A 23,359-nucleotide genomic window follows, 5' to 3' on the forward strand; every position below is an offset into this window, starting at 1 on the left:
AGTTATAGTAAATATATTCTTTTATACGTGTTTATAACTTCTTAAAACTAATTTGGTTAATATTTTTCTCCTTTGTGTTTTTCTCATAATGCAGTATTTGTTACTGAGAATAGATCCTAATTGTGTAGTATGTTCTTTTTATAACAAATAAATTTTATTTCTAATAAATTGTTCTATATCGCTATTTTTTAAATAAATTATTTTTATTTTTTAATTTTTTTTTATTTTTTTTAATTTTTTTTTAATTCTAATCTCTTCGTTTTGTAAACATTGTTATTTACATAGAAATATGTTATATATGACAAAACTGTCTTAGTTCATCAATTTATTGTATAATTAACTCCTTTGCTATACAGATCTGAGTTTTGTCTGAATAATTGTTGCCTACTAAGTTAATTTTAGAGCAATTTTTCAGACTTTTCTTTTTTGTTAAATTATAAGAATATTAATATATATTACAAAATGTGAAATTAATTTAATTGATTAATATAAAATTATAAAAACTGCTGCACCACCTGGTAGAAGGCATACACTTCCTATTTTACACTTATGTCTTTAAAGATTTATTTGTAGCTTTTATTTAAAAAATATTGTTTAAAAACAAACTGATATGCCAGTATTGGTCTTCCTCTATCTATAGTTATTTATGCACACAGTGTATTAAATTATTACGATTGCATTCAATGCAGTTCATAAACGTTATCTCACGATTCCCTCGACCGCAAGGAAGTTGTGCCACAGGATCAACGTGTCTCTATAAGTTTTCGCGACGCTTACAATTGCGTGCCTTTGTTTTTCAGTTCACGGTATCCAGGTGACAAAATGCGAAGACTCGTGGCACGGCTGCTGCCCGGATGGAAAGACCATCGCGCTCGGTCCGGACGGGGCGGGCTGTCCGAGCTTGTGCGGCTGCAACCGGCTCGGCAGCGTGTCCGATACTTGCAACCCGGAAACCGGTCAATGCGAGTGCAAGCCGGGTGTGGGCGGTCTCAAGTGCGACAGGTGTATGCCGGGTTACTGGGGGCTGCCGAAGATAAGCGAGGGTCATCAGGGATGCATACGTAAGATTGGGATCAGTTTATACACTATACACGATTCTCCGTTCGTGTAATCGCAGACAGTGTAATTCACAGAATGTGTCGTCACAAGCGTTTATGTAAAATATATGTTTATCGTAGAATATATTCTTCTTGCGTTGAGAGAAAAATTTAGAAAAATTTAATTTTATAATTTTTTTACTAATGTTAACAAAAGAAATACACTAGAATAAAAATAGTTATTTCCTATAAATTTTTGGACAAATATGATTCCAGTTTTCAAATTGCTCCAGCATGTACGTGTGTGAAATTAGCATCTCAAAGTTTAGCATCTCATAAAAATACTGCAGAATTACTTGCATCCAGCATAGTTCTACAGTTCTTGATAGGTTTCAACAATAGTTCCGTTGAATTACGTATTTTATTTAAATTTTTATAAATGAGATGCTAACTTCCAAAATCACATAATAGCATCTCACCGTATTTCAAATATACGGCCACAGAGAAGACTAAATCTATAGAGTTCTATTATTTAGAGACGTCCTATCAATAGTTCTGATGAATAAATTAATAAAAAAAAATTTTTTGTTACAAAACATACGTATATATGCGTATGCGTCTGCGCACGTGGATTTGGTGTAACTGGCATCTCAAATAGACAAAATTAATTAATTAAAAAAATTTAGAAAGTATTTTTCAACAACTATCTTGATGGAAAACTTGTATTTATAGATCTAGACATGAGATGCTGGTCGAATATCGACAGTTCTATTTATTTTAACGCAGTTCTCATATAGTTCCGGACGCGTACAATAATTTTCTAAAAAGTTCCGGTGATATAATTAATTAGAACATTTTTTAAACAATTATTTTGCCCGGAAAACTTGAAATTTGAGGGCTAGACGTGAGATGCTGTTCAAATATCGACAGTTCTATTTATTTTAACGCAGTTCTCATATAGATACGGACGTGTACAATAATTTTCTAAAGCGTTTCGGTGATATAAATAATTAAAACATTTTTTAAACATTTATTTTGCCCTCAAAATTTGAACAGACGTTTTTTGTTGGATTGTTTGTTGAGAAAAATGTTTTGGTTATACCAACAAGAAGTCCATACAAGATGCATTCATCAGAATTTCTGATTATTTTGAGATTATCTCTAGAATGTGATAGATAAAATAAATGTCTGATTTAATATTCTTCTATTTATATAATTTGAAAATCTATTAGAACCAATTTATACAATATTTTTATTTTTTTGTATGTATGTGTGATTAAACTGATGTATTTTATTGAAACTTAATGTGTTTTATATTCTTTATACACTTTATTAATTGTTTGTGGGAAATTAATACAAGTTTCTTTTCTTTTTGAATGTAGCATGTGGCTGCTCACTATTTGGTTCCGTTAGAGAAGACTGCGAGCAGATGACAGGACGTTGCGTCTGCAAGCCTGACATCCAGGGTCAAAAGTGCACAATCTGCAACGACCATAACAAGATACTCACAACTACTGGCTGTTACTCAGGTATCACACATAATAATCGTCTGAATTTATCATACAATACAAAAAAACGCCGTTTAAAATTTATAACTTGTTCTAACTTGCCCCAACAACAGTTCCCTAACTTTCCCGCGTCAAACGCTCTTTATCTCTTGAGTGATCAATGCCAAGATGGCGTTTTAAGGTCCGCGTTCGCGGGGTAGACCTCCATGTCTATGTCGACGACGGCGTAATTCCGTTAACGTCCGCGCTATAATCCGCTTTGCTCCGCAGCGGACATGATACCGCCCGTGCCGACGAGCTGCAACGAGCTGGAGTGCTACTCGGGCGGCCACTGCACGGAGATCGGCGGCGTGCACTGCGTCTGTCCGTCCGCGTGCCCGGCGGACGTCCCGTCCGTACCGGTGTGCGGCAGCGACGGGCAGACTTATGACAACGAGTGCGAACTGCGGTTGTACGCGTGCGGCCACCAGGCCGACGTGGTCACGCAGGCCTTCGGCCACTGCAGAGGTGGGTTCACTGAACGTACTCCGCCGAACAGGTCGCTTTTCGTCCTTCGCTACTGAGTGACAAAAAGAATACATACACGTACACACAGCCCCGGGCAGAAAGCACATCCGAAAAATCGCGAACGGCCGCGGCTTTCAAACGGGATTGTATACTCTCCCCTTAGAAAGGAAATTGCAGGCGACTGCGGTCGCCAGTCAACTCCGTAGTTAGATAGGCGAAAACGGTACTCGTAACTTCTCTTCGGTAGTCGAGAAGAGTATGCCTAATTATGTAGCGATGTTAACAGAGAGAAACGCGTCGGCGATAGGATATTCGAGAACTGAATTTGAAGCACGTACAAATAGAAAAGAAAGAAACAGTCTGTCGAGTTAAAGTTAGTCTTTGACGATATGAAATTGCATCGTATTGTTGTAAGTTGAGTTGCTCGAGCAACCTGAATCTGCGACTTTCATTGTTTTGTAGATATCTGGAGAATTTAGATAAGAGTTAGGACCAACAATGGCAATCATATCGCTCAGGAGTGAGAAATGTAAAAAAAATTGTATACAATAGGAAGAACTTATAGATACACGTGAAATTAACGCCAAGAACAAGAGTCCCTCAATAACGATCTAGTAGAATCGTGGCCTAACAGAGCAGTCGGACGGCCGCGCGATAACTCTGTGACATCGGTTTATAACAATTTAGATTGTTCAAATAGAGGACGTTGTTAGAAGAGAGATCGAGAGCAAAATATAAACGAGACAACGGCGTCAGTAAACTCTCCCTTCGCGGAAGAGCCCGATTAAAATAAAAACACCCCAGCTTACCCTAGAACAATAACTAACCACAATAGTCCACTTTGTATATCCAAACGTTATAATAAACTCATCAAGTTTCTACTGACATGTATATATATGTTTGTAACCCCCGCACCCGTCACCCACCGCATCGAAACGACCGCACCTACTACTTTGCTTGCTTTCTTAACCAACCGCACGTCCTCGTCGTTCTCGTGAATAACACTTGTGATTAATACGAATCGCGACGAATGCAACGTAACAAAGCCAAATTGAACGTTAAATCAAGGAAGAAAGGAAGCAAAGTAAGTAAATAGACTTACGTTCAAGTTTGGTACGAATTTGCAAGATAATTTACTTACGGAAGCGTCATGATCAAAGTATTTGCAATTAGATAATTACTGCAATCACCACCCAACTTATCGCATTAATATTTTCGACTGAAAATACAAGAATGAAATAAAATATCTAAAGCAATGAAATTAACGGAGATGATATACAAACTTTCATTATATTAATAACTTTATAGAGCTTTTAATCTTGTAACACAAATAAATAAAGAAGCACGAATTACAATCCAACTTAATGCCTTAATATCATTTTATATATAAATCTTAAATACATTTTCAATTTTGTAAACTTCGTGTCGAATACTGTCAGTCTTGAAATGCAATTATAAGTTGGAAATGATGTCACGAATTAAATTGATCGTTAACTTAATAATGATACTGTAAACACCTTAAAACACTAAAATAATTTATTGCAAAAATATTACTTCAACCGGGGATATTTTTCAGAATATGTTCGACGCATAGTTCATAAAATAAAAAATGTACTTAAAGTTTATACATAAAAAAATACTAAACAGAGAAATGGGAGAGCAATTAAGATCCAATTTATATCGTAGTCGGCGCTTCTTTATTTATCTATTTAATTATTTTAATTTCTAATTATTATTTTAATTAATTTCTTAAAATGGCACGTTTAGGTTTAAATATGTACAGGTAATTATATTCGCGTTTTTCAAGATTTTTCTAAATTGCTCGGTGATTCATTGCGATTGCCTAAAAGTGATACGGAGGCGTAGCCTCCGAATGTAGGTGTGCGACTAAATTCGCCCGGTCGGATTCGTGTTAAAGCATCCCCGGAGGTGTACCGACCGTCGCGTTCGCACGTAAAGAAAGTTGGCGAACGTTAACTCGCGAAACTGAAGCGAGCGCCGAAGGTGGTTTTAACTAAATCACCGCGGACTTCCAGCGGTGATCTCGTCTTAAGTGGCGCCCGTGGGACGTGTCTCCAGAAGAGAAGAACCGACATCCAGAACGGTAACTAGCGGCGATCCGGTGGTCCAGTCGCGAGCATTAAATCCGCGTGACTCGCATAACTCTCTTTTCCCTCCCTCCACCCTCCCCCATTCCTCCACAAAGAGATACGGCCGACAAAGTTTTAGCCGAAATTGTCGGTCGTGAGAGTTTTACTCGATATTTCCCGACATTATTTTCTTCGCGGGAGGAAATTCGGAAGTCCCCAAGGAAAGAACGATTTTGCTGAAGTATCTAAAAACTTAGCTGAATACAGATCTGAAAATAACTTTCTTCAATCATCAAAATAACTATGATAAAAGCTGCGCGTCTGCTTCTGTGATTCAGGTTCAAATTCACTCTCTCAGAACATTATCAGATTTTCATTTGATACCCTATCTCTCAGGAGACAATGGCAAATCGTCAAGAATATCATTGATATCACAAGACAGTCACTAATTGTAGTATGCAAAATCCTGTATTAAATGTTTCCACGATTTTAATTGCCGAAGATAAAATCAAAATTAAGCTTTCAAAGAAGCAACTTAATTGCTTGTATTTTTTAATAAAAGCAATTAAGTGACAGGTTCCAAGTCATCTATCACACGGCGATGAAGAAGAATTCTAGTCAACTTAAGTTCTTTCCGTGACGATGTAAAAGATGTTACAAAAGAAGATTCTTTTGAAGTTAGTTAAAAGAAACGACGAGGAATGACCGAATGACCGTCGGGCAAGATTTACAACGGACAATAGTTTGCGTCTGGCCTTTTCGCTTGCAGCAGAAAGACCCTCTTCTATTCGCTTCAATCTCTTCGTTCTCCGAACAATTGAAATTATGTTGTCCTGAAAACTCGAAGCTCACCCGCGTGATTACTCCGATACCGCGGTAATCGATCGTCTCCGCCTGCGGAGCCCGACGATAGATGTAACGAGCATTCGCATCATTAACGGGAGAGTTTCTCAACTAATTACAAACAACTCTGGGCAGAGAGAGAGAGAGAGAGAGAGGAGAGACACCCGCGCGATCGCGATCTAATTTCGCGGACCGTTGATTATTCCGGCATTAAATTCGGTGCCCGACTCAATCAGACCCGGTGAATCTAGCTCGCGCCGCGATAAACTGCGCAAAAAGTACGGAAGAAAGAGAGAATCTCCTCCCTCCCCCTTCCTCCTTCTCTTTTCCTGTTTCCTCTCACTTCTCAAGATATTCCGAACCTCTGACAAAGTTCGCGGAGCGAAACGTCGGAATCTATTAAAGTCTCCTCTCTCGCTCGCCTCGCAAGCCCCTACCCCTATTTTCGATTGCTCAGCCTCCCTCCCGTCCTCCCTGGCCCTTGCCACCTCTACTCCCTCCCTACCTCCTCTCCGTCTTCACTTTCAGTCCCGGTCTGGGTTTCCTTGCTGAAAGTCAATCTCTTAAAAAGTTCCTCTTCGGGGCTCGTCCTCCAAAATCAAACATAAATCAGATTACGCCGTCTTCGCGGATTCCCCCTCCCGCCGATTCACCTCCTATCATCATCCCCTCGAGTTCGCTCCAGCGGTCTCATCGGGTGTACGCCGACTTCACCGCCGGGTGGTCACAGGGTTCCTTACCGTTCGACGTACTTCTCCTTGTTCGCCTCGTCTTCGCCCGTCAACAGGCAGACTTGAAGTCGACAACTAGTAACAGGGGAGGAGTAAAGGGGGGGGGGGGGAATTGGATGACACGCTGATGTGGACGCCGGCAGTTTGGATCCTGGTAAATAATGCATGCCGTAATTTCTCGCGACGGCCGACTCTTTGAGCTTCCCCGGCGCGCAAAAAAAAAGAAGAAAATCCATCACGCCGATGGGAAATCCCTCCGAAGGATCTTGTAGACCGACGGCGGATGACGTGGGCTACCGGATATCCAGCGATACGCTTGACACAAGCGGCGAGTTATGATGATCACGTCACTCTATCGGCGGGGAAAGCGGGGAATATCGAGGTCGCGCGCGCACACCTCTCGGATAACCGAGAGGATGAAGGCGGGCAGATCGCGCGGATGCGATCGACGTTTACTTTTTCATGTGAAAATGTTCGCGTCGCCATCCAAGGAACATCCTGGAATAAATTGCCGCCGAGGAAAGCAATAAATCGACATAACAACGTAGGGAGTTAGTGTAATCTGCCGTATCGCGGAAACCCGAGTCGGTCCGTGCTCAATAAGTCGCGTAATCCAGCACTTGTAATATCAAGCACGTCATTTAACATTGCGAGTTCCATCTCTATCCGGCGGGGAAATTAAAATACGACATTTATCTCGCAAAGAAAAACGGATTTAGATCTAGAAAAGATTTGCAGATTAGATCGTTAGAAAATATTATTTCACCGTTACATGTTCCGTTAAAAAGAAAATTCGTTAATTAAATTCCTTTTCCAATCATTCGATTAGACACATCTCGTCAGATGTCTAGATGAACACATCCTAAGTTTGATAAAAATCCCCATCAGCGGAAAGCGAAAGAGATTCCGTCAATCGTAAAATGTTAGATCGTATTTCCGCGTCGTATCCTGTCTCTCTCGAGGGTCCGGTCGGCGGGAGAGGGTGGGGTCCTCTCTCCTTAAATAGCCGCAAGCGATTTCTGCAGCGACGACAGCGTGCAGAAAACGAGAAAAGCTCCATTCTCGCGGCGGAAGTAAATAAACGAATCGATTATACGGAGACAAATAAGCGAATTGTTAGATGCGCGAGAGACGCGGGTTCAAGGGAAAGAGGGGGAGAAACAGAGGGAGGGTTGTTGAGAAAAAAAAATAGCGGAAGTCCTCGGCGGGCAATACCAGGAAACAACGTGGCAATTGGAAAGTGATTAAAATCCCATTAAGGCTGCTGCGACTCCTGTTAACAGTTTCGCGTTACGCCGCGCCGATAGAATTAGCTTTTCGATTTTCATTATTTAGAGAAACGCCGCTGCTGTCGCGCTCTTCCTCGAGCGTCCGAGCGTCCAGAGTGACGCGAATCCTCTCCACGCAAATGGAAATAAGATATAATGGAGAAATGAGATAACTTTATAGAACGCGCTGTGGAGTTTTCTATAAATGCCCTGTGGACATTGACGCGCGCTATCACGGTATAATTTGATCATGTTAGGTAACTTGATTCTAATCTGAAGCATTCGAATCTGATCTGAAAATAAAATTGATCGAAAATCTAAAGTAAAAACGCGCGACACTTGTTTATGAAGATGTGTAAACAATTACGATGTCTTACACTTTGATACTTTAGCGTTAATTGAAATGGATTTTCTTTCAAACAAAACTCTCCGTCGGATAACACGATTATAATTCCAGCGAAGTTTCATGTAATATTCTTTTCTCCCATTTCCTATAAGAGGAAGAAAAGCAAAGATCTGTCAGATTAAAGCTAGAAAATAAGAAATTGCATTTATTCGTACTCATCCTGGTTTGAAGAATAGTATTTTTCAAGCGAATCATTCACGGAAATAAAAAGGGGGAAAAAAGAAAAAGGTATAAGGAGCAATATGGGTAGCGAGTTTAGGAAACGGCTCTTGAAACGGCTCTCAAGTCTTTCTTAGAGCTTTCGGATGTAGCTTTCATGATTGCAACTTAAATCATTATAGGAGACTCGACGACTTCTCCAGCAACTTCTATCGCAAAGATTTTTTATAACCACAAACAGAAATGTAGATTTACCTATGAGAATAACTCGTGCTCGAGTAAGAATTGTTAATCTGATCAAACTAAAATCTCGTTCTTCTTCTACTTTCTTTGCGTTTAAACATTTTTTTTGTTTGCGAAGTTTTTATATATTGATATTGATACTATAATATTTAATTTCCAATATTATTAATAATAAAATATATCCTACAATTCTATTATATATTATATATTCTATTATATATTGTATACTTTTGTTTATCTATGAGAACAAAATATTAAAAAAATTAATTATTTTTATAAATTTCTCCGTCTAAAGAGACCAGAGCTTTATCTCAAAATTAATTAACAGAGATCCAAGCAGAGAAAAAAACTTTTCTCTGTTATAGTTTCATAAATTTATTGTATATTTATGGAGGTATCACCATCGTTATAACTTTTAATGAGGAAAATTAATTATTTCTTCATTTTTTATATAATGGAATTTCATACGCCATACATGCACAGACACGCACACATATGACACGCAGTGACAAAACGCGAATCCTGTTTGGTGAATAATATTGCCACGCTGCTCAAAATCAACTTTTACAAGAACTGATGATATGTAATTATAATTAGGGCTTGTGATTGACTTGATATTTTGTTTATTTTATTATATTATTTATATATCTTATATTTTTGCAATCTCCAGAATTTGTTAACGTAATTTTGTTCTTGTAATAATAGTACACATACGTAATAAATAAAATAAATAATAATTTATAAAATAATTAATAATGATCAAAATATACAATAATATTTAATAATAATTCTTTTTTTATTAATTTCAATTATTGTTATGAATGAAAAAACCGCGTTTGATAAAGAGAAACTCTTATAAAATTATTATTAAAAATACATTTTTGGTTACAAGTCTTGAGATAAATGAAATCTCGACGGAAAACGCGAGAAAGGAAAAATAATGACAGAACCGGAATTCACGAACATTTTCAGACGATCCCATGGTTAATACGGACTTCCCCGTTAAGAGATACACAGCAGTACAATACACTCAGCCAGCGGCCGCCATTTCTCCATTGTCCAAATCCACGCGGCATCTTCTGGTACCAGAACCGGACCCACGATATTATTACACTCACCGAGCTCATCAAGAAACCATCACCATCGACAGAGATAACTTAAAACACGGTAAAAAAGAAAAGTCCCTTTCCAAGAAGTCTACGTGACCAACTCACGTATCTCTTTCGAGAAGATGAGAAAAAAGCAAAAATTTGTTTCATTTTCTTCAAGAAAACGCTGTTAGTTTTCTGAGTCTATAATTCTTATCAGAGATTTTGAAACATTTCAAGATATGAAACTGATCATTACTAAATCATTGTACTAGGACAAATTGATAATTAACTAAATAAATTTATAATGTAATGTGTCGTGTATTACTTCATTAACCGTATTCATTTGTTGATTCATTGTCAGTTGTGGATTAACACGACCAAAATGTTAATGCTTTAAAATTGCTTGCAATGCTTGAAATGTGGCGTGATAATGTACTTGACAACACGAAAGTGACAGAAATATTTATTTAATTCTATACGTTCACGTTAAACGAGCGTTCAACGAATTAAATCAATGAATTCTGCAAACTAATATACGGATATATTTGTTGAATTGATGTCGAAACTATACTTATCTTTCTCATTGTCAGATGGTTTTAAGAAATAATTGCCTCGAAAGTTTTTTATCGTTAAAGTTTGCTTTTTCTTAGTGAAAACACGAATAATTGATTTAAATACCTTAATGACGATGGTAATGGAAAATTTAACTTTGACAGGAGGGGCCGTAGTGTATCGACCGACGCCAGCGACTATTCGAGTGGTCACCGCTTTACTGGGTGATCTCTGCACCGACGACAAGGATTGCACTATACCGAACAGCGAATGCTCAAAGGGCGGCTGCATCTGTTCCGAGGGCTACGCGGAAACCAGTGATCGGCAGGAGTGCTTCGGTAAAATAAAAAAAATGTTTTACCGGACTTAAAATCAAAAAATTAACGTATCTAAAACTTTGCGCTTCTGATTTTTTCACTTAAAAAATATCTTACCGACTAAATCTCGTTGTATTATATAGCAATGTTTATTTATTAAGTTTGTTTAACATTGATCAGATGAATGTTAATAAATAATAATGGAAAAAATTAATTATTATTGACGGATTTAATTAAGAAAATTGACTTTTCTGTCTCTTAATTCATCCAAACCTTTTGATGTTAGTCGTTCAAGAAACTCGACTCCTATTCATATATAAATTCTCAACGTTATTATAATTAGATGATTAATTTTTACTTAATTTGTTTGTCAGCCAATTACGTTCCAGTGACGCCAACCCAGGAATTTCGCGCGTGTCTCTCTTATCCCTGCCACATGACCTCGACCTGCATCGACTTGCCCAGTGCAACATTCGTCTGTATCTGCCGACCAAATTACACCGGGCTGCTATGCGACGTGGAGATCAAGAAGCGAGATTACGAGATACCCTCTTTTGACGGCAAAAGCTACGTCAGGATGAAGCGGCTGAAAGCGTATCACAAATTCAGCATTGAAGTCGAGTTCAAGACCTATGCGGACAATGGAATCATATTATACAATCAACAGAAAAATGACGGTACCGGCGATTTTGTTTCGCTGGCCATTGTTGACGGGTTAGTATATTTTATTTCAAAAACTACCTTTTCTGAAGAGGCAATAGGCAAACATACACAACGAGATTTAATTTTTTTTATCTTACGTAATTTAATTTCAAGATAAAATATAATTACGGCATACTTAAAACATCAAAGTGATTGAGTTAGAGTACGTAACTGCTTTTACATAATTATTTGCCAACGACAAAGAATACAAAAACGAAGAAAAGATGTAAACGCTACGCTAATAAAATTAATGACCGGTGTATCTAATTTGTAGAGCTCATGATTGATTGTGTGCTTTAGATACGTACAGTTCAGATATAATCTTGGAAATGGACCCGTGGTGCTCACGTCACCGGAAAGGGTGACCATGAAGACGTTCCACAGAGTGGCGGCTAAAAGATATCATAAGGACGGAGTGTTGATTTTTAACGACGGTGAAGACGTGGCCGGACAAAGTCAGGGAATGCTGAAGTCTTTGGACTTGAATCAAGATACCTTCATTGGAAACATGCCAACTAATTACTCCAAGTAATATTTGTAAACGTTGTACCAAATAAAATAGAAGAAGACTTTTTCATATAAATACTACTAATTTTATCAAGTTTATTTGATTTTTAAAATATATATTTTTTTTATCTTAGATTTTACATTTTTAGTAACTATTTTAATATCTAAAAAATTGATGAACTTATAAGTGTTTGATGTCAAAATTAAATAAACCAAGCAAAGTTTGATGTTATTAAGTTTATATTTTGAAAAAAAATTTTGATAGTCTATCACTTTGATAGAGAAAACTTTCTTAATCAGCATTTTCATAGTGAAGGTTTAAGAAATTTTAAGGAAACGTTAAAAATTGAACTGAAAAAAATAAGATGACAAATTTTTTAACAGGGTTTACGACAACATCGGTACCAGCCACGGTCTTCTCGGCTGCATACGCAAACTGAAAATCAATCGGAATAACATAGATCTCCATGTGGGGCCTGACAACAGCGACGTACTCGAGAGCTATCGCGTGAAGGAATGCGGCGACAACGCGTGCGCCAATCTACCCTGTCAGAACGGCGCGACGTGTCAGCCAATCTTCGAGGAGGATCTATGCAATGGCCGGGATTGCAGGAGATTACAGAAGAGAGGCAAGAGCAGAGATGGCAACAATAGAGGTGGGACCGGTCACAAGATTGTCGGAATGAACATAGTCAGATGCAGAGGTTCCCACTGTACGTCGACCAGACGAGAACCAACCGATCGGAGGAGAACTAAGAAGAACACGAGGAAAGGCGATTATGAATCCGAGCTGCAGTATGAGAAGAATTACGACCACGCCAATTATGCAGTAGAGAAGTTCGAACAATTGGACTACAAATGCATATGCCCACCGCAATTCACCGGCAGGAACTGCGAGGAATCGCTGGACCCGTGCATGAATGAGCCCTGCCAGAATGGTGCCACCTGCGACATCCTGCCGCAGGGAGGATATGTGTGCAAGTGCCCGCCCGGTAGAACTGGAGAACATTGCGAAATCAGTAAGTACAACAGCAAGAATCTTGGAAGAAGTTGTTCACTGACTTTTTTTTCTTTTTTCTTTCTTTTTTTCTTTCTTTTTCTTCTCTCTCTCTCTCTCTCTCTCTCTCTCTCTCTCTCTCTCTCTCTCTCTCTCTCTCTTTATTATTAATTAATGTATTAATTTTTACGAACAACACTGATCGTTTAATTTATTTTCATTAAAGAAAATGTTGATGTTTTACTTTTAATTTTTTAAATTATTTCAAATCCTATTTGTTTTTTTCAGTGGACGCCGAATTGACGGAATTGTTGATTCCGGAAATGAATGGGAACGGATATTTGGAGCTGCCTTGCTTGGAGGGTGTCGCGAAAGCATTCTCCATCGAATTATGGTTTCTCACGCGCGCGAACGACGGTCTTTTGCTCTACAATGGCCAGTTGAATAACGGCAGGGGTGATTTCATCAGTCTGAATCTGGTGCACGGTAGGCTGGAGTTCAGATTCAATCTCGGTAGCGGTATTGCGAATATCACGTCCCCGGACCCGGTCACGCGAGATATGTGGCACTGCGTGAGGATTAACAGACTCGGCAGAGAGGGTGCTCTTCAGCTAGATGACGGAACCGTTGCTAGAGGATTGTCCGGAAGTCCTCTTACAGAATTGAATTTGGAAATGCCGCTTTACGTTGGTGGTGTCAAGTGAGTTTTATTATATTTATTATATTTTTCTTTATTTCAATTATTGTCTTGAAATTTTTGCTTATGAGCTCTAAACTTTCCAGACTTTTGCGGTCATATTATGTTGTACTTAGTATAGTATAAAAACATCTGTTATACGATTGTGTAAGACATAAGCTTACATCTTCGATGTACTGCTGAACAACGAATCTAATCACGATTGTTTGCTTCTAGGCATTGGCGAGAAGTTCATCGCCTGTCCGGAGCCTGGACCGGATTAGTAGGTGCTGTGCAGAGATTAATGGTAAACGGTAAAACATATCAGAACCTCGCCGTGAATGTTACTCAACATAACACGGAGATTTACGATGGTCTACCGTGTCCCAGCAATGAGAACCCTTGCCACAACGGCGGAGTCTGCCTACCGCTCCTGAACAGTTATCTCTGCAAATGCGCTAGTGGTTATAACGGCTTACATTGCGAATTCTGTAAGTTTTTTCCTCCGCAATTTTATTATTTTCTAGCACATAAATTTTGTTTAAATATTATTTATTTCCTTTTATTTTAATTCTGCTAACTATTAATAATGATTATTTTAATCTATTTTAAAAAATCCACATTTAGTACATATAATATAAAATAAATCTTTTAATAATCTTGTGTACTTAAATATTTTATTTTCCTTTTTATCTTAACAAATATATATTTTACCTTACTAATAATCAATTATATCATTATGTTGTAATTATAGAAAAAAATTGTTAAATAATCATACAAACATTTCTTTCAGTTATGGGCTACGATGTGTCCGGCACCGAAATATCGGAGCGACCCGTGCGCTTTGAGGGCGACAATTTCCTGCAATTTAAGCATCGCTATGGAAGAAGGTAAGTAACACGCGGCTAGAATGTAGGATCGACGATCGAAACTTTAGATCGCATCGGCACATCCTCCTAGGATGTTCGATTAGGTGCACTTTGAGATTTAGTAACCTCGATCGCTCGACGACTAGACTAATTAGCGTTCCCGACTAACGACTACCGTCACTAACCTTTTGATTATGTAACCACCAACTAGTACTAACTCGACTAACACTACCCTCGGCGAGTACTTTGAGGAGTCCTACTCCGACTACGACTTGGAGGAGGATGTCGACTACGAGTACGACAGTTACGATTATACGGAGTAAGTTTTCTAAGAAAAAAAAATCGACACAATGGCTGTGGTGTACTCGTTTGAGGGATAGATTGATCTTTCCTGCTAGCGCATTGTAGTGTCATATGACACTCTCCGATAATCATACCCCTGGCAGTCCCCCGTATATTCCGGAGCCAATTATTTGATTGCGAACTAAGGAATGTAATTAACGTAGAATCGACGTAATATGTAATTACATGGATTACAATTAGATGGATAGCTCTTACAATAACTTATCAACGACATGCTTTTTGCGTATTAAGTATTTGACAGTTAAAACCATTATTTTAGTAATATCGCAATCTTATTCCTTATCTGCTTTGTTATTTAAGTTGAAAGCAAGAAGAGCTAGCAAAGTTAGATAAAAAGACTTAAAAAGAATTTTATTTTTACAATCTTTTAAATTTTTATCAATTTTTTAACTTTCCATTGAGCGTACCTTAGCGTAGAAGTACCTTAGTGTAGAAGTGTATAGATTCGCAGTGTATGAATTATGGGCATGTGCTTAGCTTTGAAATTGATTAATTTTCTTTTTAATAATTTTCTAATTACGAACACGTTCGTTCAGACGCAGAGCACAGCAATCGAACAAGTTTGAGCTGCGGCTAAGGACAATACATCCCGATGGTCTTATTGCATGGGTGGGAAGAGGCAAGATGGAGCATCTCTTTTTGTCTCTGCATGACGGTCATGTGGTGCTCACTTATAAGAGCAAAATTGATGAAGAGATATCTGTGAAGAGCAAGGTAAGCGCTATTACATTGATTTAATAGATATCACACTTTCTTATATCTACTTTGCGAATTTTAATTAATCTTCTCTTTTCTTTTTATTTGTACCACATTTTATTTATTTCTACAAATTACTTCACACAGTATTTCATTGTCTGCTTGATTCCAATTACAGAAACTAAAGAATTATTGAAAGAATTTTATTGCGTGTGTATAAAATTTTACATTAATATAAAATAAAATTGTTATTTCTCATGAAATGTCTGTCTGATTCAAATTGTCTGTTTCTAGAATCGCAAACACAAAAAATGCGTCTCTCATTACTATGCGTGATCAAACAAAGCTTGATGATTTTTTTTTAATTAATAATTGTATTTTCTCTACGACACGCTAAAAATCTTTCAAAGGTGTTTCTTTCAATATGTCTCCAAAATGTCCACAACGCTCACGTACTATTATTGTCATGATTGTAGGAGAGAGTGGACGACGGTGTTTTCCATCACATCCGAGCGTCCCGACGACGAAAGGCGTGTACGATTCAGATCGACGAGAACGCGCCCGTCAAGATCTCGATAGATACGACGTTACTGACGACCAACGGAAAAATCTTCGTCGGCGGCAAGCCTAGCCACCGCGGCATCAAAGGCTGCGTGACGGACTTTATCATCGACAAGCGACGGCTGCAGCTCGCCAGACGGAAGATTGATTTCTGCCACGACAACGACGTATGATAACGAATCCCGAGTCCGACGATCGTCAACGCGACGTCGATATCAAAGAACCTCATCAATCCGCCGATGACGCAGCCTTCGTCGTCGTTGTCGACGACGAGTTGATCGCGCGATACAAACGCGAGCCTAAATCGCACGCGGCGGACCAAGATCGACGATTGCCTAGACATCGAAAACGACAACGTATCCTGACGATCGTCAACTCCACCCTCACGCCGTTGGAGACTCGACAGACGTCTCTGGTGTTCCTAGCGAATTAACAAACTGAACACAAAAGTGCAACGAAGTTCGCCGTCGAAATAAAATGTGAAAGAATCGTGTCTAACTCGACTAAGCGACGTGTGATTCCTGTCAAAGTTGTGCGAAGAGATGATCCTCGTTTACGCGAGTCCTTGACCATAGCGCGCGTCTCATGGAAAGGCGTATCCCCATCATCAGTATCATATTCCCCCAAAAAATGAAATTCTCATAGGACTGCAGATAAAATTATCGAAAATTCTACACGAAAAAAAAAAAATTCGATCCTGCGCGTGTTCCTTATAAAATGACTGTCACAATAGGACCAGAACTGTCCTTCCATTTTTTAAGATCATTCATGGAAGAATCATTTATTTGGGAGAACGAGAATTAAAATTCGACATGGACCAGGATTTTTGGTCTTAGATAGCGTCTCTATGAAACAGCAAAGATAATAAATTTATTACATAATCGATGGCATCGTTTATTTAAAACTTGAACGTTTGAATGAGATGGGAGCGAGAACGAGAACCAAAATACTTTCACTTTAGAACGCAGGGTCGTCCGCCTAAGAAGACGATTACGCTGCTGAGGATCGTACTTGGCGAGTACTGCTTTCTCATAGGGCCATCCAATAAATAAGTAATAAGGGATAAAGAAAAAAGTGCTCAGTCGTAACAGCAGCGGCCGACCACGTCGTCAAGCTGTAAGAAGAGAACCGCAAGGGTCGATCGCGATTTTTTCACGTTTATATTGTTCAGATACCAGAGATACCCATCGTGTCGAGATCATCATCGCGCGTGAAAGAAGAGACACGGAGAAGGAGGAGGAGGAGGAGGATGAAGAGAAGCGGAAGCGAATTAAGTGCTACGTTTTCATCGAAAGACAATAATATATTTTTAAGGCGACACGAGATTAATATACATACATTGATACATATATGTACGTATGAATCTATCTGTATACGCATGTGGCGAACGCGCTCGCGCGTGTACGTGCGAGCGGCGTTTAGCGAATTTAGAGAAAGAGCGTGGTCCGCTCAAAGCGGAAACCTCGTCGTAGAATCTGTAACTTATAAGTTGTACTGATGCACGTAAACGTTTTACGATGCCAAGACTGATTAAAGCGCACGCAGGCGGCGAGAAACGACTAGAAGGAAAAAGCGACATGAAAAAACGAAAAGCGAAGGGGAAAGAAACAAAAAAAAAGAAACGATAAATCGGTGTTATGTTTGAGTGTTCGGTAGAGAGATTTAAATGACCGTGGATTTCCCGGAATAGAGGAAATATGTATTTTAAAGGACTTGTTGATTTATTGCCAGTATATAGTAGACAAACTCACGCGACACGACACTGTTGTTTTTAGATAGGGGAGGCTTTTTACAAATTGCGCAAGAGAATAAATATATTATATATATAAATATATATATTATACGTACTACTTATATACAGAGGGTTCTACATTCCATTGCAATGGACGCAAATCGGGGTCAAGTTTTACGTAGATAGACGCAGTTGACAATGGCCACAATAAGCGCGATCCGTGACCGTTCAAATCTCTCGCGAATTGTAGATCTGAAAATATGATTTCAACAAAATGTATTCTATTTTGTAAGCAGTCGTTTAAATTTGTTTAAACAGCTTGACGTTTATTCATTTCTCTTGTGGCTTTAATTTCCATTATTAAACATCTGGCATTTATATAAGCATCGGAACAACTTATTATTTATACTATTTAAGTAACTATTATATTGTCGAAAGTGTTCGACTTGAATTATTACGATTTATATATCCTAGGTTACGTAATTATTATTAATTGAATACAGTCAATTGGCTGACAAGTCGAATATTAGTTCCGTTAAGCTTGATTACAAGATTTTATCGCTATTTTAATGCGAATGGCTACTTCAAGGGAATTTATTGTAATTGGTCTTATCACGCTGATAATCGGAATTTGAACGCGAATGGACTTCTCGCGGCAATTAACGTCTTGCACAATTAACGTCTGCGTTACGATGCAACACAAGATTTTTCGCGCAGCAGCAACGATCCAGGCGGATCAATCAATCCTCGATGAATTAACTCGCATTCGGAAATGCCGACGCGAAAAGAAGAGTTCTGCGCGAGTGACCTGTAAATAATTCCAGACGCGCTGCTAAATAACGAATTGAAGTATTCGTTTTAGAGTGTACGATACTATAACCGGACCTAAAGATCATCGTAACGACCTAATTACCGTAACCAATTCACGGATTAGCCTTCGAACGATGCTCGCGATGTGCATCATTTATTTTTCGCGTGACTCAATTAAAAGAGCGCATTATATGCACGCATATATAATATATAAATAAATAAATATATATATATATATATACATATACAAATATACAAATACAATATATAGACAACCATACGCACGTATGTCGAGCTAATGATGTGAACGTGTTCTTCCCTTCGGACGAAATAGCTAAACGCCCTGCAAGTTAATCAACATGGAACTTGTTCTTACCTGTACCCTCGCAATCATTGTTGATAATTTAAACACCATCAAACGTTTCCATCCCTGTCTCTTTCCGCGAACGAAACTAAAATGCGTACGGTCTATTGTGCAAATGATTATCATAATAATAAACGAAATTATTAAAAAACTATCGCTAAGAAAAATAGCTTAAAAAGATATTTTTATTTTGTTTGAAAGATTCGTAGAAGAGGTGAAAATGCTAAGTGCTCTTCGTTTTTCGGCGGAATCGTCAATTCTCGATCTCGCGAACGGGCGGAGCAGGACAGGTTGGAAACGTTCGGCGGTTGTTTACGTGATTATATCACCGAGCGGAAACGCTTCCTTCCGGTCACGTAAACGTCGTTGGAATAAGATCGGTGTCGGAGCGACGCAAAGGGTTCCTCGAGAAATATCTCGTGATGTACAACGGCACGTTCAACGACGGGCATGTTTCTACACGAAACCCCCTTGATAACGCATGACGCATGAGAGACACCGTCGAATTTCGCTGTTTTCCTACCACCAAGAGAAACTGTAATTCACTTTAGTTGCTGCGAGCGTCTTGACCTTGTTCGCTTGTCAACGTTGCGCTAATCCCGCGGACACAGAAACAGATCGATTAGTACAAATGTGGATTTTCCGTGCAAGAAAACGTGTAGCGAATTTACATCAATATCCAATGCGAAAAGAATGATGTTAATTAACCGCGCTCAAGCTTGAGAACGCAGTAGAAAATGCAGCGTATAGTCAGACCCAAAGTACATCCATGAAATCGAGGATAACACGCATTAAAAAGATTTTAAAAAAGCAATATATAATTTTTAAAAACGCAAAAAATGTTGCAAAGAAAAAAAAAGGCTAATTTATGAAAATGTCGGGATAATATTGCACTGTTGGCAATCGAACTTAATGCAACTCGACTTAAGAAACTATATAATAGTGATCGCAGTGTAATTTACGACTATTAGCGAATGCTGCAGTAATTACACAGAAAGAAACAACGCTTGCTTCTGTAAGGAGCATCAATGGGCGATCGATAAAACTACGCAACGTCCATGACCACAACGCATCGATCATCGTTGTAAATTGTTCGTTGTTAACATCACCGGAGACAATGTATAGAAGGCTTGATTCAAACTAAGGGTTCAGTGACTCTTTGCAATTAGCTTGGTGTTAACGAATAGATGCATGTCAAATCTCTCAATCGTGAAAACATAATCTGAAAGGCATGATTACTTACGTATAATTTAGATTAAAAAAGAAACGCGTACTTTGCGTAGATGATTTGGCTTTTTTATATGTAATGTATATAATAATATAAGATTCATATCGTAATATAAGACTGCATTCTTTTAAATGTAAGACTGCATTTTCTCAATTGTATAATATGAATTGTGTAATTTTTTCTTAATTTTATATCATAATTATTATATATAATATTATACATTTAAGCTTATGTTTATTAAATTACAGACATATGCAGATGATGGTAAAGTTTTGAATTCGCAAATTTGTGTACAAGTTGAATAATTGTATGTAACATTTATAAAATAAGCAAAGTATCGCCAATACTGACATAGGTCTTTTAGTTGGGGCGATACCCTCTATTTCTCATAAACTAAACATTACACTTTATTAATTCTGATGAAAAACATGATCTGCTTAATTAAAGAAGTAAAAATCCATAATTCACGTATTTGTGGGTCGCTTTTCTTATTTTTATGATTTTTTTTGTAAATTGCATAATTTAAACAATAGCGAGTATATCGTTAATAATATTAGATATTACTTCACATACATGTTTACAGTACCTTAAAAATTTTATTGATATTTTTCTCTTTCATAATGTGTATGTGATTTTAAATATAAAATTAAAATGCAAATTAAACTGATATACTTATCCGAATATAAAATGGACTATAAAGTAATAGAAATTATAAAATAGAAAAAAAGGGCACAGCATTGTGAGATGTGTCTATTTATTACGTCAATAACCTAATCTAATTTTTATACATTTTTATATATTTTATATATTATTTTTATATATTTTATATATTGTCGCGCTACATGTTGCAGCTTGCAAAACAATATGTCTGTATAAATTATTTAAAAAAATTTTATATTGAAATAAAAAGTTTCTAAGCATGTCCACATATATATTAACTTTTAAATATTTTATACAGATAATTTATGTAAAAGAAGAAATGAAAAATGCAGCATTAACATGTCAGTATTGACGACTTCTTTGAACTAATGCGTTGCTTAATTTAAAAATATAGAATTATTTATAATTGAATATAAGTAATATAATAAAAAGGTACATATATAATGATATATAGAATTGTATAAGTTAGCGTGAAATTATTTTCTTATGGGTATGTTAAACGCAAAAGTAGCCTTTCAGGAACGTTTTCAACGTTCGTAATATCTCAATTCAATTAAATCCGTCCCTAATAGTGTGAATCAAGCCCTATTGATTTCGGCCCATATTGACATCCAACATTTACCGTTAAACATATCTATATCAGAATAGTAACGAGGCTGATGAAAGGCCGACTTTCTTCATGGTAATAAAAAAAAAAGTAGTACAGCCGTATTTGACGCTAAATGTGAAGGATCAATGTGTGGCCTGAAATATACGCTTACGCATGAAATTGCGGCGAACATCGTCGGGTTTCTTCGACCCGCACTGGAACATTCTTTGTACGCATATGTTGTGGTATTTCATGAAAATCCTTACTTTGTGAGGAGCCAGAAACTGATGTAAAACGCAAAAGACATATCTAACATATATGTTAAAGAACGCCTAGGAATCGCAACAAAGAAGATATATATAACAATAAGATACGTAAAAGCGTTAAGAATTTTAATGCGATTTACATCACGGCTTTTCACGGTGTAATTAAAATCGTGAAATACGACACTCTTACGACATATCGATCAATCGCGATCGCTGTCCAATTGAACCATATCCGCGAGCAACGCGAATATCAATCGCGCGCAATCTCCGTACACATATCCCTCCCTTTTCGACACGCGAACTTTTGTCTTTTGGAAGGTTTTTTATCCTCCCCGTTTTATCTTATTGTCGACATATCGAACTTACACCCCGGTAACGAGAACCGGGAGACTCAACGGAGAGAGAAGCAATTATTGAACATCTTTATCCTATCGCAATTTTTGCTCACATTTATAATCGGAGACGAGATGAGAGAGAAAAACTGAAGGAAGACTATATGTATATGCGCTTCTCGAGACTCTATGCAAACTTGTTGCGAATTACATATCTATTATAGATATTTTTGATATTCTCGAAGACACATTTCTCCATTTACTTTATACATTTTTTTTTCTGTCGGATCTATTTAGTTTTCCAATTAAATAAATTATAATACGAAGAAGCGTTGAAATTTATATGCGTGACGAGCATATTTATTTGTATTGAGACTTTTATTTAATAAAACGAAATTACCACTTCGATCGAGTCGGAGGAAGACGTGGAGAGGAAGAAAGGAGACATGTAGGCTTCCGTTGCAATATACGACTAACGCTACTGCCAGTTTAGAGATAGAAACCCTACAATCGATGTTTTACTCGGAAGGCGTGAACGTACATGTTTTGATGATCGATATATTCGTGAAATCATCGAGTGCTGTATCGAACTTATTGCCTTTGAAAGTGCGAGAGGATCGGCCTTCTGTTTCTCACCGCTCGTTCGGCGCCAGAAATGACAATTTGCCAGTACGATGAAATGTGAATATTCACGATTCACGAGATTTATCAAGCCGGATAGCCGGAGAATGCACGGCGAAATTCAATCAGTAGCGCTGAACACGCGGTGAAGATATGAGGCTCCGGTCTGTCCTGCAACACGTTGAAGAAGCTTATCGGAGCTTCCGCTTGGATGGACATTAAATATCCCATTTCAGCGTCGCCGCCCATCTTTTCCGCGCGAGAGATATACGCGGCAGGACGCCCCTCTTTATTAATTAATTTTTCTTTTTTACTTTGATATCGTCTTTACTGAGATCACCTGGCGTTCGCTGACCTAAAGTAATCGAGCTACACTGTGTAACAAAGTGCGCGTTGTAAAGTGACTGTATATACAAATATAAATTATGCGATTAATTTTCTTGTGCACATTTTTTCCTTTCCTCCCTTCTAAAATCAGCTGTTATTTAAAAACTCATTTGAAATGAAAATATGCATTGTACAATTTTATTTTTCAGAAGACTCTCCAATCTCTTTTCGCAATAAGAACTTGGTGAAATTTTGAGAATAAGTTTAATATGTAGTTCTGAACTTTTTTGACCATATTATTTTCTTT

General features: G+C 37.8%; 1 protein-coding gene across 4 annotated transcripts in view; it reads left to right on the forward strand.

Annotated features, from left to right (window-relative positions):
* Window positions 1-23,160, forward strand: part of LOC105830687 (agrin) — a 569,188-nt gene extending 546,028 nt beyond the window's left edge. For all 4 annotated transcript variants that reach the window (XM_036292157.1, XM_036292159.1, XM_036292158.1 and 1 more), the window contains 14 exons: window positions 801-1,061; window positions 2,420-2,566; window positions 2,816-3,052; window positions 9,765-9,959; window positions 10,600-10,773; window positions 11,127-11,466; window positions 11,755-11,982; window positions 12,346-12,980; window positions 13,247-13,658; window positions 13,872-14,125; window positions 14,428-14,524; window positions 14,715-14,822; window positions 15,403-15,580; window positions 16,039-23,160. In XM_036292157.1, the coding sequence (XP_036148050.1) occupies window positions 801-1,061; window positions 2,420-2,566; window positions 2,816-3,052; window positions 9,765-9,959; window positions 10,600-10,773; window positions 11,127-11,466; window positions 11,755-11,982; window positions 12,346-12,980; window positions 13,247-13,658; window positions 13,872-14,125; window positions 14,428-14,524; window positions 14,715-14,822; window positions 15,403-15,580; window positions 16,039-16,296 (3,524 nt within the window). In that variant the 3' untranslated portion in view covers window positions 16,297-23,160. The remainder of the gene's footprint in view (window positions 1-800; window positions 1,062-2,419; window positions 2,567-2,815; window positions 3,053-9,764; window positions 9,960-10,599; window positions 10,774-11,126; window positions 11,467-11,754; window positions 11,983-12,345; window positions 12,981-13,246; window positions 13,659-13,871; window positions 14,126-14,427; window positions 14,525-14,714; window positions 14,823-15,402; window positions 15,581-16,038) is intronic.
* The last annotated feature ends 199 nt before the right edge of the window (window positions 23,161-23,359 follow it).

The sequence above is a fragment of the Monomorium pharaonis genome, chromosome 9, assembly GCF_013373865.1.
Source record: "Monomorium pharaonis isolate MP-MQ-018 chromosome 9, ASM1337386v2, whole genome shotgun sequence".
Classification (NCBI taxonomy): domain Eukaryota; kingdom Metazoa; phylum Arthropoda; class Insecta; order Hymenoptera; family Formicidae; genus Monomorium; species Monomorium pharaonis.